The sequence below is a fragment of the Sinocyclocheilus rhinocerous genome, unplaced genomic scaffold (genome assembly GCF_001515625.1).
Source record: "Sinocyclocheilus rhinocerous isolate Xijiao unplaced genomic scaffold, SAMN03320098_v1.1 scaffold1590, whole genome shotgun sequence".
NCBI lineage: Eukaryota > Metazoa > Chordata > Actinopteri > Cypriniformes > Cyprinidae > Sinocyclocheilus > Sinocyclocheilus rhinocerous.
Genome location: NW_015651328.1, coordinates 314,281 through 335,002, shown reverse-complemented (window position 1 = coordinate 335,002; position 20,722 = coordinate 314,281). Strand labels below are relative to the sequence as shown.

The 20,722-nt window shown below is 35.7% G+C and overlaps 1 protein-coding gene across 1 annotated transcript in view; it reads right to left on the bottom strand.

The window, feature by feature from the left end:
* Nucleotides 1-4,142: 4,142 nt before the first annotated feature.
* Nucleotides 4,143-20,722, bottom strand: part of LOC107712759 (adhesion G protein-coupled receptor B2-like) — a 219,957-nt gene continuing 203,377 nt past the window's right edge. The window contains exons 5-10 of the mRNA XM_016518097.1: nucleotides 16,034-16,198; nucleotides 10,164-10,328; nucleotides 9,277-9,441; nucleotides 6,177-6,278; nucleotides 4,297-4,403; nucleotides 4,143-4,157 (exon numbers count right to left, since the gene is read on the bottom strand). Coding sequence (XP_016373583.1) covers nucleotides 4,143-4,157; nucleotides 4,297-4,403; nucleotides 6,177-6,278; nucleotides 9,277-9,441; nucleotides 10,164-10,328; nucleotides 16,034-16,198 — 719 coding nt within the window. The remainder of the gene's footprint in view (nucleotides 4,158-4,296; nucleotides 4,404-6,176; nucleotides 6,279-9,276; nucleotides 9,442-10,163; nucleotides 10,329-16,033; nucleotides 16,199-20,722) is intronic.

Here is a 20,722-nt window from a genome sequence, read left to right as displayed (position 1 = left end):
TAATAAACCACAAAGTTAACAAAACGATGCACTCCACTGTGCTGAGCAAGAGCTTCTCTGCTGTCTTCTCGTGCTATCGGAAACTTACTATTTCCCACTTATGAAGTTGTGAGTGCTGCTGCAGTCTTAGGCCCACCCCAAATGCTCTCGAAGAAAAAAAAACCACGCTTTTATGCACAGACACTGATAAATAAACCTCAATAATAACCACATAAGCAGGAAGTTGCACCCTGGGTATATAAATAAAACCAGAGAAATAAACTCCAGCTACTAAATTACATCAGCAGACCAGTTCTGGAATTATTTTAATGCATTTCTCTACCGATTTAGAAATCTGTGGAATTATGTTCATTTAAATATGGTAATATATGCTAAACTATTTGTAGCTGAAAGAATAATTAATAAGCTAAAATATACGAACAAGCATGGAGAAGGATGTGAAGAAAAGTGTAGCTTTGTGTACCCGTATAGGCCTAAAACGCACTAATATACTTTCATTTAATTCACTTAAAACAAGCTTAATAAATAAACTAACTTAAAAAGAGAATAAATAAGCACACTGAAAGGTAGAGACAGATTTAAAGGTAAGCCAGAAAAAGAAGGGCAGAACAACACGCTGGCTTTGAAGCTGAAACAATATTGATCCGGGTCTGGAGCAAAGCGAAAGCAGTCTGAAGGTATCGACAGCCGCCTTAATCTACTTCCCATCTACAGTTAACCAAGGTGTGAGCATAAAGTGAAAACAACTTCTCCCTTAGTGAAACAACTAGCAGAGTTCTTGTTTGCGGCCGAACGACTGTCTAATGACAGTACTGTGAGTGCAGGAGGTGGCAGAAAATGGCAATCAAAGCTAATTAAGCACTGTCTGATTATAATGAGGGGTTAGTGGACAGATTAACAGCGCAATCAACCCCGTCACATCACGCCTCGGTCGAGACAGAATTAAAACCCACTCTGCATTATGAACTCAAAGTCAAAGGTCGTGGCTGAGGAATTAGAAAGAGCATGTGAAGGCAGGCTGTTGAATCTGTTAGGAAGTAATCAATCATTGTCAAAACACAGAGGTCTCACAACAAGTGACAGAAAGTACATATCAGTATGAAAGCTGTGAAACTGGTGATAAGTGCTAAATGCTTTTAAGCATTTATGTTAGGGACTAGTTAAATGGAAACTTCTCCAAGTAGTGGTTTTTATTTTCTTTGAGTGTTATAATGAGTAGGGATCCGACAATGGAATTGACACTTTTTAATGTTTTGCTGAGTGGTCATTGCAGCTATTATCATTTGCAGTAAGTGACAGCCAGTGTTGGGCAGTAACACATTACTTAGTAACGCGTTACTGTAATTTGATTACTTTTTTAGTAACGGAGTAATTTAACGAATTATAATTTTCAAAATAGTAATTAGAGTATAGTTAGAAGCCGAGGACTCTATACGTTACTGCGGCGTTACATTGCTGACAGAATGCAGTGATTTATAATCTAGAGATTGTAAAAAGGATGTAGCTCACGCACTGTCGAGTCAAGTGCCAGTGGATTAGAGACCTGCTCTCCCGCGAGACCCGACGCAACAGAGTGCGGCGCGGGACAAGACTTGATAGGCGAGTGCAGAGACTCGTGTGTGTGCGGGATGCGGGAGAATAAAATGATTCACGGGACTCCCGCAAAATAGAAATAGCTAATCATAAAATATCTGAAACAAATAAATTGTTATACATCTATTGCACAAAAGCAGCAAGAACTAATATAAAATAAAAACGATTAAAAGGCGGAAGCTTCGGGCAGAGTTTATAAGGCTATAACACGCGTTTGCTGCGTTGAGCAATGTTGTTGTCAGGAGTGCAGTGCTGAAATGTGCATGCTCACGAATCCTCTCATTATAACACACTAATTGTAGACATTATGAAAGATTCATCATGCATATATTCATTGTGTTATAACAGAGCTTTGTGAGATTGCGATGAACTGAGATGTCATCTTTTTAGAGATTATAAAAGTAGTGCTATTTGCAGGTATTCTGCCATGCCAAACCAGCAGCCTATGCTTGCTTTAGTTAAAAAATAACAGTTTTGTGAATGATCAAATATTTATCAGGAGCGTTTAGGCTGGGATTTCATGTAAATTTCATGGATGTAGCCACAGAAAAAAAGTAACGTAACTATGTAACTAATTACTTTTGAAATGAAGTAATCAGAACAGTAACATGATTACTTTTAAAAGGAGTAATCTGTAATCAGTCATTTAATTAAATTTTCAGAGTAACTTACCCAACACTGGTGACAGCAGCAATGTTTTCTCCAGCACACATGGCCCTTTAAATAAACTCCAATCTATCGCTTTTCTGTGGCTTGTTATCCGCTCTATTGAAACCACCAAACAAAATGCAAACAAATGCGTCCCTGCTTCTGATATGCATTCACTTATGTACAGCTACAAATCTGGTGTATTAAACTTTTATTACTTAATATTCAGCTGCTCATCCATGCTATCTACTGAGCTACAAAACTCAGGGTCTTACAGGAGCAGATGGAAGTTATCAAATAAAATGTCAGTTGAGTTCAGTTGAGCAACTGAATTAGTCAGCAAGTATGATTACTGCCTTAAATCACTTTGTAAACTGCATTCACCAATCTTTTTGTCCTGTTTTCCAGTAAAAAAATATCCACGTATCCTCAAAAAATAAATTAATTAATTAATTAATTAATTAATAAAAAATTAATTATACAATAATAGCATACAAATAAAAATAATAATAAATAAATGTACTTAGAAGCAAAATCGCTTCTAAGACTTGTTTCCAATAGGATATTTTAATTCCAGACATTAGTTAAATTTATTTAGCAATATAATAATAATAGTAATAATAGTAACACATATTATTATTATTATTATTATTATTATTATTATGTCATTCCGACGTCACCGCAACAGCCAATCAGCGAAGGAATTTCCCTCCAGCAGCCATCCAGTAGCCACGAGAAACGACTCGGCTTTCAGCGGTCAACCAAGCAGAACGCAAGTAACGAACAAAATCTTATCTCTGCTGAACTGGTTTCGAGCTAATTTAAGCAGTAAATTTAAGACAAATTCTCTGCTTTGTGAAGTCTCTCAGGTGAATTCAAAACCACTCGTGAAAACGAGTGTTAGAACCTTGAAAATTCATGCAACTCCGTTAACTCATTCCTTCAATTTTCTGAGCTGTACATGTGTGTGTGTGTGTGTATGTTTGTGTGTTTTAGCTTAGTTTTGATGTACTCTAGAGTAGCCAATAAAATTCATGTTTCATTTATAAAGAATCATTGTTGGTGTCATATAATTTCAAGGTTAAAACTGTTGCCAAAAAGATCCCTTGCTTGCTGCCTAGCTCGTAGCTTACTCATAATAATTACTATAATAGCTTACAAATTATCATAATTGTGTTGACCGTGGCCAGGGAAATACAATTAATTAAGTTGTTAAAATACACTGAGGTCACGGCTCGCTGGACGGCCGTTGGTTTAAAGTGTAAAATAACAAATTTGAAATCAGTTTAATCAGGTGGACCTCGAATTTTTCCGATCCGAGTCCTTTCAAAACCTGAATGAATTAATAATAATTAATTCCCTACAATTAAGTAATCAAAGTCATTACAATTATTACTACTACTGCTAGTAGTAGCATTGTTGGTATTATTATATTTAATAATAATAAATTGTATATTTTAATTATTTAATTTAACACAGATTAACAACAAAATATCATCATTGTCACGTATTCGGTCCATGAATTTCCATCTGCTAGCCATCAGAGCCTTTGATTCTGTTTGCCGATCGTTGAACTCCGCTAGCCTTAGGTTTCTTCTTGTGTCTTGCCCGCCATACACCTGTCTGCCATTATCTGACCCATGCCTGTTCTATGACCACGTCTCTGTCTTCTGCTAATAAATAGCTTGCACATGGATCCGCACGTCTCAAGTCTTGTCAGCCCCGTAACAATCATCATCATCATCATCATAATTATTAATAATAATAATAATAATGAAAAATAAAGCATACGATTTTTAAAGTTTTGAACAAAGTTTGATAATAAAAATAAATTTAATTCAAAATAATCTCTGAAAACAAGTCTTATTTTCTCATAATATGTATGAGAAGATGGCAATATTCTAATACAGACCTGACTTCAAGAAAAATCACACAAACTATTTATCAAAACAGTAAAATATTGTTAAATAATGTGCATAAACAAATTAATATTCATAATCTAAGTTTTCCCCATCTTGTGATATCACAGCACGTCATCCTCATCCATGTACTCACAGATAAATGTAAATATCTATATTCGAGTGAGACACATCGGGCGAAGCTCGGAGGACCCCAGTAAGCAACTCCATTTGCGTCCAGCAAACAACGACGACTAGCAGATCCTACAGGGAGAGGAAAAAAAACAGATCATTATCACCGTTAATAACAACATGCGAAGGTCTGTTTGACACACACGCTTCATATAAAATACTTCACTGGGATGCGGCATATGATAATGTCTGGTATAATGTCTGTTTTGAGTATGTCATTTTACACTGTTGTAAACTCAGTGTTGCTTAAAATTTCTGCTACTTGCATCATTCAGATCACGGCCAACAAGACTCGAATGAGGCCTCACCCCTGGTATCCTCGCTAGGATAAAAATGGGCCTGAAAATCACACAGGGAACGCAGGCAGACGTGGAAATGTAGCCCGGAAAAGTCAAGCGAAATGTTCTCTGCAGGAATTGTTCTTTCTTTTGGGGGTTAGTGAGCATGACAGTTTGTGCTGCTCGGGATGTGGAGTTGATATAGATTACAGCTCGCCGTTGACCTCATTCAACACTCTGCTCTGTGCTCCCACTTCAAAGACATCATTTATTAGGTCTTTCTGTTCTTATTAGGTAAAAATCACTGAGTGCCTTGGGTGTCTTTCTCCACTAGTATCTGAGAATTATTGCACGCTGTACTCAAGAGGGCATAAATAACCCCAAGAAACTCTCCCACTGCGATGGGAAGGGTTAGAACATCTTGAGCCAATCTGAAGAGTGCAGAACACTCAATATATAACATTCAGAAAACATGAATGTCATGTTGTACAAAACGACAACATGTCAGTCTGTGACATTAAATCTACAGTCTCTCAAAGAAAGAAATGTGATTTTTGTTGGGTCCAATATAAGCTCTGCAGCAACGTCTGACATTTCAGTCCACCAAAATCTCACTTGATATCACTGTTACAGTATATAAACTTTCTGTGGCAGCATATATTGGGCTGTAAACATCCTCATTAAGTTCCCTCTCATACACCACTAATTCATCTCAATGGGTTTAAGAACTGAATGCTGATTAACTGCGTGGAAACCAACTTATTTTGAGCCTGTTGTGCGATGTAGATTTTGGAAGCTGCACCGATTGCATCGTTGATGGAGTTTTATAATGTAGTTTAACCAATCATAAAATATTTTAATAAAGCTGCATGTCACGGTGAGAGAAGAAACAAATGTATCAGAGGCTGCATGAGATATGGCGTCTTTAGCTATGGCCAAAACAACATTAGATTGCAGTTTTAAAGTTTTATGTGATGTAGGCGGTGGCGTAAACTCTGAAGCTAATCATGCTCGGATCATTATCTTTTCTTGAGTGGATTTAATTTACTACTAATTTGTCACATAGCTGACATTTTTATCCAGAGCAATGTACAATATACTTTTTAGAAGAACGGTCGTCCTTGAGCAAGCTGGGTTTTGGCTAAAGGGCACAATGGTCATGGACTGGTCTTTACACAGAACCTGCAAACTTTCGATTACTGGCCTAGATAGAGACTAAACCAGCAATTTCTAGATCAAGAAGAAGATTAATCAAATAAATTGTTATTAAACTGACATTATCAGTGAATGATGACTTAAATGACTCAAATAAATTGACAATAAATTGTCATTATATGTGGGTTTTATTTAGTTGTTTTGGACCATAACAGCCAAAGAAACTATGAACTGTCATTTAGATCTTCCTCAAAATATTAAACAGTTTGTTCCACGGAAGGAAAAGTCATGGGTTGGAATAACACGAGGGTAAGTCATCTTCGGGTGAACTTTCATTTTAATATTTCATATTTCTAAAATGACTCCAACAGACCTTAATTAGTGAGTGGAGAGAATGTGTGCAATGACGTACCAGTGGCATTTGATGGACACTTGTTGTATACCGTCTCTCCAGCTGAGGCTCTCTTCCATGTCATGGCTACTTGGTACTCATCCTTACATATTTCATGAGGTGCTGCACACAGTATGAATCAAAAGTATAAATTAGCCAGAAAAAAAAAGACTAGGAAACATGTACAAACTGGCATTAAATATAAAGCCTATTTAGGATTGATTGATTGCTCTCACATACATACATACATATGCACGCACATACATACAGTACATACATAAATAAATAAATAAATAGTATTTCTCTTGTTTTCTAGAATAGATTTTATATTGTTTTGAATTTCCATCAATAAAATGAATCAAAAGTATAAATTAGCCAGAAAAAAAAAGACTAGGAAACATGTACAAACTGGCATTAAATATAAAGCCTATTTAGGATTGATTGATTGCTCTCACATACATACATACATATGCACGCACATACATACAGTACATACATAAATAAATAAATAAATAGTATTTCTCTTGAATTCTCTAGAATAGATTTTATATTGTTTTGAATTTCCATCAATAACATAATTTCTTAATCATGAGTTGTGCCTGTTTTCCAATAAAATATGTAAAATCTATAACGTTCTGCATGCCAATAAAAAACTTAATTAATTAACTTCGTGTAAACATGCATTTTCAGTTTTTATGTCTTTTTGTCAGTACAAATATCTAAAAAATCCTTTAAAAAGGATCAATTTTACCTCAAAAACAAAAATGTATACAATTTTAAGTCTTGTTTACTAATCTTGAATTACGTTTATTTTCTTACCCATTGGCAAACAGATTTGTCTTGTTTTATTTATATATTTAATTAGGTTTATGTCTCTAGATTTTTCACTGAAACAAGGACAAAAAGTACTGATTAAGAAAATGAGTTGTTGCAGCGCACAAAGCAAACTCTGTGAAGATCAGTGACTAGAACAACACACATCTCTCTCCAACTTTCATTCAAAAGCTTCTTCTGAACAGAGAACAACCCAGGGGTGAGATACAGAAGGGGACTGGGTTGAAAGCTGAGAGAGATGGAGAAGAGAATCCTACCTTTTTCATCTAAACATAATACACCCCGACAAAGCTATCGGACAGATTTTTGTCTTCAAGTGTCTGGCGCCATCAAAGCCCTGTGCCCGATATAAGCTCTGTGGCAATGTCTGACATTTATTTAATCTATAGCCTCCCAAAGCTGCAGTCAACGGCATGCTTATTAAAATCTGCTGTTTGCTGTGCTGCTTGACATGCTGACAAATCACACATAGCAGCACTTTGAACAATTCCCTTCTGTCAAGAATGACCCGTCTCAATTTAAAGAGAGAAGAAATGGAAACAAAGGAGAAGAGAGAATGTTAAATACAGAAGAAAGAGAAAATGAGTGAGAGAGGTCTGAAAAGGAAAGGGCACTTTTTACAAATAGGGTACAAATTAGGGTCTGAAAGTCTTGCTTTTTTAAGCATTCAGTGAACGCGTCACAATATGTTATTTATCAACTTCAGAAGACCACACTTAATGTTCAATGAACTATTTTAGTTTCTATTAATTTTATTTTAAGGTATGCAATTTATTTAACCCTGTTACCAAACAACAAATAGTTTAAAACCCTGATTTGAGGGACTTTGATGTTTTATATCAATCAAAAATAAACACAGAAATTAAAATGACAACTGTAAACACAAAACAAAATTAAAAATACATGTATGTAATAGTCAACAAGTGTCCCAATTACTGTATGTCAGTTAAACTTAATCAAAAATAGTTTTAATTGAATATCAATTCAACAGATTAAGTCAAAAATAATAATGCATAATAACTAGATAGGCTATTAGACGATCAAGACTGTCAAGGTAGAACAGACCAAATTTGTATAGGAAATCAGAAAAAAAAATCAGAAGAGAAGAAAAAGAGAGATGCTTTGATCATAATAAACACACACCTGGGCACTTCTTGTCATTGCAGGAGTGTACTTCCTCTCCAGAGCCTTCACAAGGGTAACCCTGGATTCCCGTGCCTTCACACATACGGAACCGCCGCTGCCAACCAGAGTCACAGGTCTTGGAGCACAAGCTCCAGTGATTCCAAGCACCCCAGTTTCCTCCACCTACACATAAGGAAGAAAACGAGGAACAAGAGATGAATTACAGGGAATTATTGTTGACCATCTACACAATGTCCCAGTTAAATGTTCCAGTGCTGTTGGACTGTTTATCAGCGCTCTTGGAACCAGGGTTATTTTAGATAACTAAAACTAAAAATCTAAAATATTACTTTAAATACTTGAAATGAAAACTAAAAACTTAAACTTACTACCTAATAAAATAAAAACTACATAGAAATATTTATATATTAAAAAAAAATGAAACACAACAAAATTACTAAAAGTTTAACTAAACTAAATTGAAAGCTGAAAATATAAAAACTGATTTAGTGAAAACACTAAAAAATTTTTTTTAAAAATACAATAGCATATCAATGATTCTTTTCACTGTTCAGCCAATCAGATTTGAGGACCAGCACTAACTGTTGTATAAAACATGTGAAGTGACAACCATATTTAGCTGTAGTGTGAATGTGGTCATAAAGCACCTGCATGAAGCTAATTTGCACTTATTAATTATTATCAGGGGTGCTAACTGGCATATGCTGACACAGCAGCATATATGTGGAACAAAATGAGAGGCGCAGTTAGTCTCTGCAGTTTGGTACCATAGACAATTCAGAGCGTCCGCTACAATTAAATAGACAATGACAGCAAAACAATTTGCAGCTGTGCACATAATCTACCTGTCAATTTAAGACTGTAAGCCCACCAGAGAGAAACTTACCCCCACAAGATGGGTTGGTGCACTCACGATTCTCCGCATGTGGCCCCTTACACTCTGCCCAGCCATGAACTGACACACTGCAACGCCGCTGCCTCTGCTGAGTGCCGGAGCCGCAGGAAACAGAGATAATAACTAGATAGGCTATTAGACGATCAAGACTGTCAAGGTAGAACAGACCAAATTTGTATAGGAAATCAGAAAAAAAAATCAGAAGAGAAGAAAAAGAGAGATGCTTTGATCATAATAAACACACACCTGGGCACTTCTTGTCATTGCAGGAGTGTACTTCCTCTCCAGAGCCTTCACAAGGGTAACCCTGGATTCCCGTGCCTTCACACATACGGAACCGCCGCTGCCAACCAGAGTCACAGGTCTTGGAGCACAAGCTCCAGTGATTCCAAGCACCCCAGTTTCCTCCACCTACACATAAGGAAGAAAACGAGGAACAAGAGATGAATTACAGGGAATTATTGTTGACCATCTACACAATGTCCCAGTTAAATGTTCCAGTGCTGTTGGACTGTTTATCAGCGCTCTTGGAACCAGGGTTATTTTAGATAACTAAAACTAAAAATCTAAAATATTACTTTAAATACTTGAAATGAAAACTAAAAACTTAAACTTACTACCTAATAAAATAAAAACTACATAGAAATATTTATATAAAAAAAAAATGAGTAACACAACAAAATTACTAAAAGTTTAACTAAACTAAATTGAAAGCTGAAAATATAAAAACTGATTTAGTGAAAACACTAAAAAAAATTTAAAAAATACAATAGCATATCAATGATTCTTTTCACTGTTCAGCCAATCAGATTTGAGGACCAGCACTAACTGTTGTATAAAACATGTGAAGTGACAACCATATTTAGCTGTAGTGTGAATGTGGTCATAAAGCACCTGCATGAAGCTAATTTGCACTTATTAATTATTATCAGGGGTGCTAACTGGCATATGCTGACACAGCAGCATATATGTGGAACAAAATGAGAGGCGCAGTTAGTCTCTGCAGTTTGGTACCATAGACAATTCAGAGCGTCCGCTACAATTAAATAGACAATGACAGCAAAACAATTTCCAGCTGTGCACATAATCTACCTGTCAATTTAAGACTGTAAGCCCACCAGAGAGAAACTTACCCCCACAAGATGGGTTGGTGCACTCACGATTCTCCGCATGTGGCCCCTTACACTCTGCCCAGCCATGAACTGACACACTGCAACGCCGCTGCCTCTGCTGAGTGCCGGAGCCGCAGGAAACAGAGCACTGAGACCAGGTGGCCCAGTCCAACCACTGCCCCTCCACTGCAAACACAACCACAGGGAGATGCAGAAAGAGAGAAGCGGAGGTGAGAACAGAATAAGACAGTACAGAAGCGGAGGAAGGACAGGAAAGAGAAGGACATAGAAGTGAGGGACATAAACAAACAGGAAACAGGCGGTCGGAGGTACGGACAGAGAGACGGGGGACAGCAAGGGGTCTGTGTTTGTCTGTAGCATGTGAGTTTGGAATTTGGTTAAAATGATTTCTACTTACCCTGATACAAACCTGAGAGATCACTTCAACAAACTCAAAGAGTGAATATGATACTGATTAGTGATAAGCCAATGTAAATATTGTACATTTTTCAAACTTCATGTATTTTTCCCCGTTATAAACTATACAGTCAGCACAACAATTAAGTTTCAATTGACAAAAAAAACTTGAAATAAAATAAACATAAACTGAAATGAAATTTAAAAAAAATACTCTATTTCATTTTTTTTCTTTCTTGATTCTTATTGTTTAGTTTTAATGTACTAAAATAACTAAAACTAAATACACTAAAACTTAAAAGAAATTGCATCATAAATTTCATTTACTAATTTATTTTCACCTGCTATTTAAACCCTGCTTACACAATTTTATTTTTAATTCTATATTGAAAAATGCTTTTTTTAGGATCACCTCTTCATCACCGAACATTGAATTAGAATGCATTATATTAGAATAAACATTGACCTGCACATTAAAGGAGCTCCAAGTAACACATTCATTTTCTTGAAAATTGTAGTCTAATGGGTTTCAGAGAAGACCAATGCAAAGAAAAGATTAATGTTGTTTAATTAATTAAAGAGAGATGGACTTCTGTGACAAACCTAAAAGCACAGGAAGTTAAATAGAGGCTTTATAACATTAGCGCTAAAATTTATGAGAAACCTCACTTAGATGATAATATTTTTAGTTAGATTGATGCATATTCCAGATGTTTCAGCCTTTAATTTCTCACAGGAAAAAAAAATAAAAAAATTTAAGCTAGAAGCTAGAAATCAAAAAAAAAATATATATATATTGTTTTTCCATGTATAAAAGACAGCAAGCACATTATGTATTTTACATTAATTTTATATAGTAGATTAACTGTGGATATCAATAGAGTATATGCAAACACAGCAGAAGTTGTTCTGCCTGCGGTCATACCGGTCTTCTCTCTGACCGTCAACTACAACAAACAACAATATGAGATCTTTTGCATAATGGATGAAACAAGGGATCAATTTGCAGTGACTATTTCTTACTTGAATAATGAGATTCATGTTTTCTGGTGAAGTTCAATGTGAATAAATAATACGTAGGGTGAATGCCGCTTATGAAGCCCTTCCCTGTCGCTAATCCAAAGCCCATCACTTATGACTCATTTTGTTGAAGCATTTATGAATTTGAAGAGTTGGAAAAAAAAAATGTTTTAAAATCTTTTGAATGTTTCACTTCTCGTATCCCAAGATCCTTTGCAAAACATCAGAAGGCCTACATGCCTCGATGGACACATATTCCGCATGTTCGAAAGTAAAAATTATATTTAAACTTCATCCATCAAATTACGTCATTAATCTTATGGCTTTATGTTTATATAATGAATGCTTTCTAGTGTGCACTATCTATTTCACAGTAGGGGAGATGTTACGTCTTTTGACATTAAGCAGCAATTTCAGCATCTGTGCATATTAACCTCTAATATCACTTTTATCTTATTTAAATGGGGTGGGGGGTGTTGGGGGTAGATATTCATATTTCATCCAAGCGTATCTCGAAATGATTGATGGTATGAACTGAAATCAAATTATCTCTCAATCTAATGGATTCAAAAGAAGACAAAGCACATGATGAACAAAAATACCTATGTCACCTTTGCTCTGTTAAAGCAGATGTTTGTCAAACTGAGAAAATTATTATTAAGTGGTATATACATATATATATATATATATATATATACATACATGCATATACTACAGACACATAATGTAAATACACAACCACACACATGCATGTTAATGTAAATATATAAAAAATGTTCTGTGTAAATATTTGTAAAAAAAAAAAAAAAAAACATTTTTAAATCAAATAATACAATAAATAAATAAAAAATTGAAAAGAAAAAAATTGAAAAGCATATAAAAAAATTAAATTAAATAAATACCTCTTTAAATGTTGGCAGAATGATTTATAACAAAACCAGATGCAGCTGCATTCTCTGTCTGAGATCATGGAGGATCTGTGTCTCAAAGCAAGAACATGATAAATAATAACCTTATTCTAAAGCCTCGCAAACTCAATAAACATGGATAAATGTGGCCTGTCTGTCTGCGCCTCCATGAGAGTTTTGGACTCATCATCGCTCATGAAATCAGCAGCCAATGAGGAGAGAGAGCCAGCATATTGTGGTTGTCAGGAGAGACAGCAGCTGCAGCTGAAACCCGACAAAACACAGCTGAGCATTTATGGCATCTCACTTTACTTCAAAATAACATAAAGGGAGAGGGAGAGAGAAACCAACGGTATAATTAAGGAAATAACACTGACTTCAGCACATCAAATGGATACTTTGAGTATCCCTCACTTGCAATACATACATACACACAAACAAACAGATGCATCTGAGTGTTCAAGACTGTAGCTAAGAATTCTGGGCCTTGATTTCTCTTAAAGGGGTCATATGATGTTGCTAAAAAGAACATTATATTGTGTATTTGGTGTAATGAAATGTGTTTATGCGGTTTAAGGTTCAAAAAACACATTATTTTCCACATACTGTACATTATTGTTTCTCCTCTATGCCCCGCCTTTCTGAAACGCGTCGATTTTTACAAAGCTCATCGGTCTGAAAAGCGAGGTGTGCTCTGATTGGCCAGCTATCCAGTGCGTTGTGATTGGCCGAATACCTCAAGTGTGTGACGGAAATGTTATGCCCCTTGCCATATTGTGATGCCTTGTCCCGGCCAGAGCGAGGAGACCGCATGTTAGAATGAGCCCTTTTAGGTAGGCGTGGTTGACTCTTAACTTTTATAAAGAATATCTCTTTGGATTTGAGACTTTAGTCTTTGCAACTTTACATATCTTCTTTATGCACCAAGAGCTTGTAACACTCCAAAGAGAAAGGAAAAATTGAAATCGCACCATATGACTCCTTTAAATTTATTTTAGCTGAATTACATAAACTGATGAGCTCATATAGCTGCAGTAAATCAAATGGAAGTTTCAGCGATGTTTTATTAGCTAATTCTGACATGTTCAGCAAGATGCATTTTAACCTGAGTTTGATACATTTTAGACAAGCTGCTGATGCAGTGTAGTGTAATAAACTGCTAGTGTATTTGTCCATTAAAGCAAAAATCTGTTTTTTAAGGAACAGAAAATGTTTTAATAAACATTTTCCATCTATTTTTTGAGGTGACGACATGCAAAACAAACAGTATTTGGAAGAATGGTAAACCTAAGCACCCCATTTCTCATTTTGCAATAAATTTACTTGACTTGTTTCTAGTTTCATTTTACCTCTTTTTTAAATAAATAAATAAGCACATATTTTATACATTTCAGGAAACTTTGCTCAAAAAACATTTTATAGTATTATCATTATTGAAAATAGTTTTTTCTGCTTTTGTAGAAATCTTTACCCACTACGATTTAAAAGTTTGGGGTAATTAATATTTTTTTCAGGACAAACTGTCATACAAATAAGTCTTAAACCTCATTCCTCTAACAAGCAAATATAGTGCACTTTGATAAACTTTCTATAAGCAAATATTCACTTTATTCTTTAATGAAACAATTTATTATGAGGACAATCACCATATGCTACTTAAAAATAAGACTACTATCCACTTACACAACTACTGTAACATCTATTGTACAGTACCATTTCTTACCAAACAAGAAAATAAGTAAAAAAATAAATAAATAAATAAAAATAGGGAGTAACGTACAGTAATGATCCAATGACTATGCCGGAACTGAAATTGCTCACACTTTGATTACGGCGATGCAAACCATCACTGTAATCATATTCTCAAATAGAGCTGAAGTAATGTGGGAGTAAACACGCCAATGTTTACAACATCTCCATTTAGATTCACACAGCCAACCATCCTTTACTGTGAACCATTACGTTGAGTCCTGTGCCTTATCCTATGTTAAATTATATCAGCAGATTACACGTCAGTAGCCACTCATGAATGCAATTTGAATACGAGGAGGGTGAGATGTTTTTACACATGGCCGCCTCTCGGTAGGTGACGACAGGTGGAAGATCTGCTCTCTGACAGGTTGTAATCACTGTCAGTCAAAAGTTGCTCGGCCGGACTGGCCCAGCTGTTCATTTGTGCCTCCTCAAATAAAAGACAATCACAGCAATTGGCTGTCACCCTTAACCCTTCAACTGTCAGCCTAATGGAGGTTTTCAACTCCAGGTAAGGCCACCTGTTCAAACTGAAAATGAATTGAAATGTAACAGACAAATGATTTATTGCTCATCTCAGTGGGGTAATAACTAATTTCGGAGACGGATTCTGTTGGCAGAGACCAGAGCAGCGCTGTAGAAGAAACAACAAACCCTATAGCAGGTGTGGATACGTGTGATTGGTTCATCTGCGATTCAGATTAGCTTAACTCGAGCCAAGCCCCATTTGAGTAGCACTTCAGCTAAAAAAAAAATCTTGAGACCTGCATAATGAATGAATGAAATCCAGAGGAAACTACGAGGCATGGCTGCAGAAAGAGAGCGCAGACAACACAGAGCTCAAGCGCGGCCTTCAGACTGAACAGGAGGGGTGAGACGAGAAAGAGACTGACGTGAAACAAGCAGACTGGGGTGAAGCTGGAGGCAGTGAGGATGGCACACAGGAAGGAAAGGGAAAGGTCAGACAGAGGAAGACATGTGAAGAGAGAGACAAGGCAGGAAACGACATACAACATGGAAAAAGGGCAAAGAATAGGGAAGTTAGAAGAGTCCAGAAGACAGAACACACTGGGTCTCATTCACCAACTGCGCAGATGCAGAGTTTTGTGCATATAAATATATGAACAATTTTAAAATAAAAATAAATACATATATTTTAATGTTTGAGTATTTATTTATTTATCCTTGTTCATTCTAGTTTGCTCTAAGGTTTGCTCTAAACCTCTTTGTAATTTATCTAAGTTCACAGTTACACTTTTCTCTAAATTTAGGACAAAATTTACTCAAACTACATATATTCAATAATAATAATAATTATTATTATTCATATTATTATTATTTATTATTTTTTTTGTTTTAATATATTAAATGTTGTTTTTATTATTATACTAAACAGGTACAATAATAAAAACTGTAGGGTATCTGGTGTAAAACCTGTGCCAAAACTAATGTGCGAATAATTCCACTGTGGCAACCAAAAGCAGTTTGTAATTATATTATATTATATATTAGTAATTATATTAAATTATTATATTATATGATATGATATGATATGATATATGATACACTTAATAACTGCTAAAATTATAATAACAAAAAAAACAATGTGCATTATAGTTCCATCTTGACTTTGCATGCAAATCTTTTTTTGCACACATAAGTAAAAGCACCTATTCAATTATTAGTGAATGAGACCCACTGTGATAAAAGCATAAAGGCAGAAGATACTCTGGGCTTGAGTAAGAGAAAAGAGAGAGAATGCTGGCAGATGCGGAAATGGAGATTAGTACTAACCGGGCCACACAGCTATATTGCAGAGTTTGGTTTGCACCTCGGGCCCTCCACAGCCCTTGCTTCCATGCTGGGGGAGCACACAGATCCTACTCCGGGTCCGAGTGCCACGGCCACACGTGACTGAGCACAGGCTACATGAAGACCACTCCTCCCACAGCCCATGCACTGCAAACACCAACAAAACCACCAATGGGGATGAGGGAAGATGAAGGGAGGTGGGCCGAAGGGTCCTTCAGTAGCCAGAAACAGTACAGAAGGGCACACAGAGGCGAAACCCCGCCCAGATGAAGGATACAACCAGGAATGCCACCAACAGACTGGGCCTCAACCGTCAAACGCCAAAGTGGATGAAGCCTCAGATCAAGGGTTGAGGGCAGAGAAGGAAATGAAAATGAAACAGCATGTATAACATGAAGGAAATGTCACTTTTCCAAGACGGAAAAATAGGTGAAATGCACCATTTGAACATGAAACATGTCCAATTGATTGTGTTCCTGCCGAGAGGATTTAAATATGGTTGTGCCCCTGAAGGATTATTTGACTATCAATAAAAGTGATATGTGTTCCGTTTCATTTTATGTTGAGTAACTGAAAATAAGTATTCCCTAGATGTATTCTTAAATTATTTTTATAGAAGTCATACGGACGATCTTGAACTGGTATATGACTCTAGAAACCATTCCGATTCTGACTTCCAAAATGTAATGAGTTGCTTACACAGGCAGCTGCCTTCTAAGTCAACATTTTAACTGAGACTGGACCTCATAAGTGATTATTTTGGAACATACAGAATTTGGGCCATACAAAAAAGTCACAACTTGGTTGGTCAAAGAACACGAAAAAGAAGATGAAGATTAAAAAATCTTTAATAATTCACACTGAATAGAATCCAAACAAGGCAGGCAAACTAAACACAACCAAAACACTAACGAGACCTGACAAACTGAACTGAAACAAGAGGAACTTAAGTACACAGAGCAAGCAAAGTTAATTAACGAAAGTACATCTGAACAGAATGACACTATCAACTAAGAAACCAAGACAACTAAAGATGGGTAGGAACTAGAACAAAGGAAAAAGGAAACTGACTAGAAACAAACTAAAAGTCCATGAAAATGAATTTAAATGAAACATGACTGATAATCTGTAACAAGCACACAATTATTTTCAATGTAGGCAATCATTTAAAATACATTTAATAATACATTTTCATATTTAATGAATTTTAAGTATATAGTTAGTCAAATTATTTTACTTCAAAATAGATTTCAATTCAGGCTACATGAGAGGAATGCCATCATACTTTTTATGAAGCATAAATATATATAGTGCACACAAATATAAATAGTGCACATAATAGTGCACATAGTCTATAAACACTTAAATTATAAAAATGATCAATAGATTTCCACAATTAATGAGTACTTTTATACTCAATACCTACATACTCAAATTGTTTTGCTTCACAATCAATTTTTATACAGACGACATCAAAAATCTGATTAAAATATGATTACATTATCATTTTAATAATTTTTAATTGTAACTATAGATGTACAATATATTCACAATTTTTTCAAAACAAACAATGTGAGAGGAATAACATGCTACTTTATTAAGCATAAATATATAGCACAAACATTTGTGTTTAATAGTCAGTTTACGTTTTGAAAGTTTTTTCAAAAATGTCCATATATTTAAAATTCAAATTAAATATTTAGTCATATAATAAATTTCTGATAAATTTTATGGACACACAATTTAAGTAGGCTATATACATGTCTTGTTTCACAATGGATTTCAATGCAAGAAATGTGAGAAAAACAACATTTAATAAGTATAAATATACAAATTTTGGTCTGAAATGGCCAGTTTAATATTATTTAAATGTTAAAAAAAAGCTTTTTTTTTTGCAAGGATTCTGGGTTTACCACTGCGAAGGAAGGTAAGGCTGTCTTTAAAATTCATACCCATAATTATGTACTGTATGAAACAGTCGTTGCATTGGAAATTAGATCCTATTATGCTTTAAATGCTGCCTATGAAGGCAGCTTACTAGGTTGCTAGCTAGCTAGGTTTTAGAACAGAACATAGGACTGGGGGCTTGATGAGATGTTATGGGTGAGGGTGTGAATAACCTTTGACAAACCACTGCAGTGCAACAACTGTTAAACCAAACACAAAACCACCGAGATGAGCCTAAATGACTTCCTCCTCCTACCATATATTTCCTCTAGACTGTAGGGATCTGTGGAAGCAGAAGAGCAGCCATCCTTACTAGACCAACAAGGTAGTCAACATTTCATTAATCTGAGTTGCCAAAGAAAGAAATAGGAAATGCTTGATGTGTGGAGTGACAGTGAAAGCAGAAGACAGACTTTAATAATAGGCAAGATACATATGGAACACTGAAGAAGAGGAGGATGGAAAGGTGGGAGAGATTGAAAAGAGTGATTCAGGTGAGGACAGAAAGAAAAACGGATCCTGACAGAGGATGGAAAGCAAGAGAATTGGCCAGGATTTGGAGAAAGGGACAAAAGAAAGAGTAAGTAAAAGAGACAGAGAATGAGATTTTGGAAAGAGCGAGGGAGAGATTGTAAGGCCTCCTCAGTGTAGAGCAGGGATGTACTGTGAATTATGCATGCTGATAAATAATTGATAGTGCTCTGTAGTGCAAAGCTCAAAGGAGCCATGGCTCAGCTGCACATACAGCACGGAGAATAAAAAAAAAGAGCATGCATGAAGCAAATGAGAGAGAAAGAAAGAGAGAGGGGCTGGACAGGTAAAAAAAAAAAAATGAGGTAATTGTTGCTCGAACAACTTTGGAGACAAAAGCACATTTTCAGAGTCACTTTCTGCCCTCTTCAGCAGATCAAATTAGACAACTGGTAAAAAAAAAGAAAAGAAAAAAAAGAGCCATTTATGCATTTAAGCCTCTTATTATCTTCTGTAATGAAGCCATTTATAAAAAAAAATAGTTTATATTGACCTAAAAATGGGTTACAGGTGCAGGTTCTAATAGGGCTGTGGACGACGATAGTGTAAAAGCAAATAACCATCTGATTATACATAGTAAGTAACTAGGATTAATTTGAACAAATACATCAAATTAAATGAATAAATAGGCTAAACATATACCCCAAACTTTGGCACAAAAAATAAACAAATTATATTCATTTTAAGCATTTTAAGATTTCCATACTGAATGAATTATATGAAGTATATAGTTAGCCAAACTGTCTCATTTCACAACTGTTTTTTTCACTACAGATGATGTGGGAGGAATGACATTCTATTTTAATTAGCATAATCATACAGCACACAAATTTGTGGTCAGTAATCAGTTTGCAAGCATTTTTACCTAAATAGTTCCATATATACTTAAAATGTATTAAAAATGTTGTCATATGCTAAGCATGTGTCCGGAAGTGGTCAATAAATAAATACATATTTTAACATGTATTCCCGATTCCAGAAGCAAAACCAGTTGAGAACCACTGGTTTATAATCTTTGACGTCTCCAAGGGTCCTATTTGCTAAAAATAAATAAATAAAATTATTCTTGCATTAGTTTCAAGTTACAATTTGGATGAGTAAAAATGATATTAACTTTAAACTTTTACATGGCTAGCATGTCACTGGCAGTCTATTCTTGCCTGGACTTCCAAACACTCTGTCATTGGAAGTTTTAGCCTGACGATGTTGTTGATTGCGAGTTGTAAAGAGTGAAACGTGAGGCTAGGATAACAGCACTGATTTTGTGTGCCTTGGGGAGAGGTTGAATACTGGGCTGATGTGCCCGCAGTGCTCACTGCCTCTATATAGACCAAATTACAAGTACTGCGGTATCCAGCAAATCACTGTCTGTGCTGCCTCATACAGAGACCCAGAGCCTGTCTATCCGCTCCCCGCAGGGGGTGCCGATTCCTCCTATGGTGAAGGAAGCGAGAGAGAACACACTGACCACCAGAGCACATTGTCAGGAAAAAAGCAGCAAAAAAGCAATGAGGTTTGATGATGAAAGGTAGAGAAGCAGACTAGACAGAGAAATAAATAAACAGGCACAGAAAGAGATGTGATTGTGAACCGGGCATGCGGGGCAGACAACAATCCCCAAACCAATAGATCAATGTCCCCTCAGAGCATTTCTAGAACACCACCAAACTCTGTTCTGTGGCTCTGCAGGCTGCAGGCATTGTTCAGTGTTGTTTACATGTCGTAAATATTATTTATATCAGTTAAGACCAACAGCAACAGCGACTGCAGTTATAACTGATGCAGTTACCCTTTAAAAAGCTGTGATGAATGAGCAATCGTTGAATCCCTGTAGTCTGATGCGTCACTAGATTTAAAGGGTAAGAACAGATGCATTGCACCACCTGTTGGTTAACAGATGTAATTGCCCCTTTTGCCCTAAGATTCATTTAATACAGTGGTCTTCATTTAGTTTTTCTTCAGGACCCAGACTCAATAACATGAGATTAAACAAAATGAGCACACCAAAATGTCATTAAAATGATATATTATAATGTATTAATATTCCCATTAATTGCATAGGCCAAGCAATATGAATCATCATAATCATTTCCTAAGATGTATACAGTATATTCTGTATATATACGAACATTGCATATATATATATATATATATATATATATATATATATATATATTCCATTTAATTGGTTTC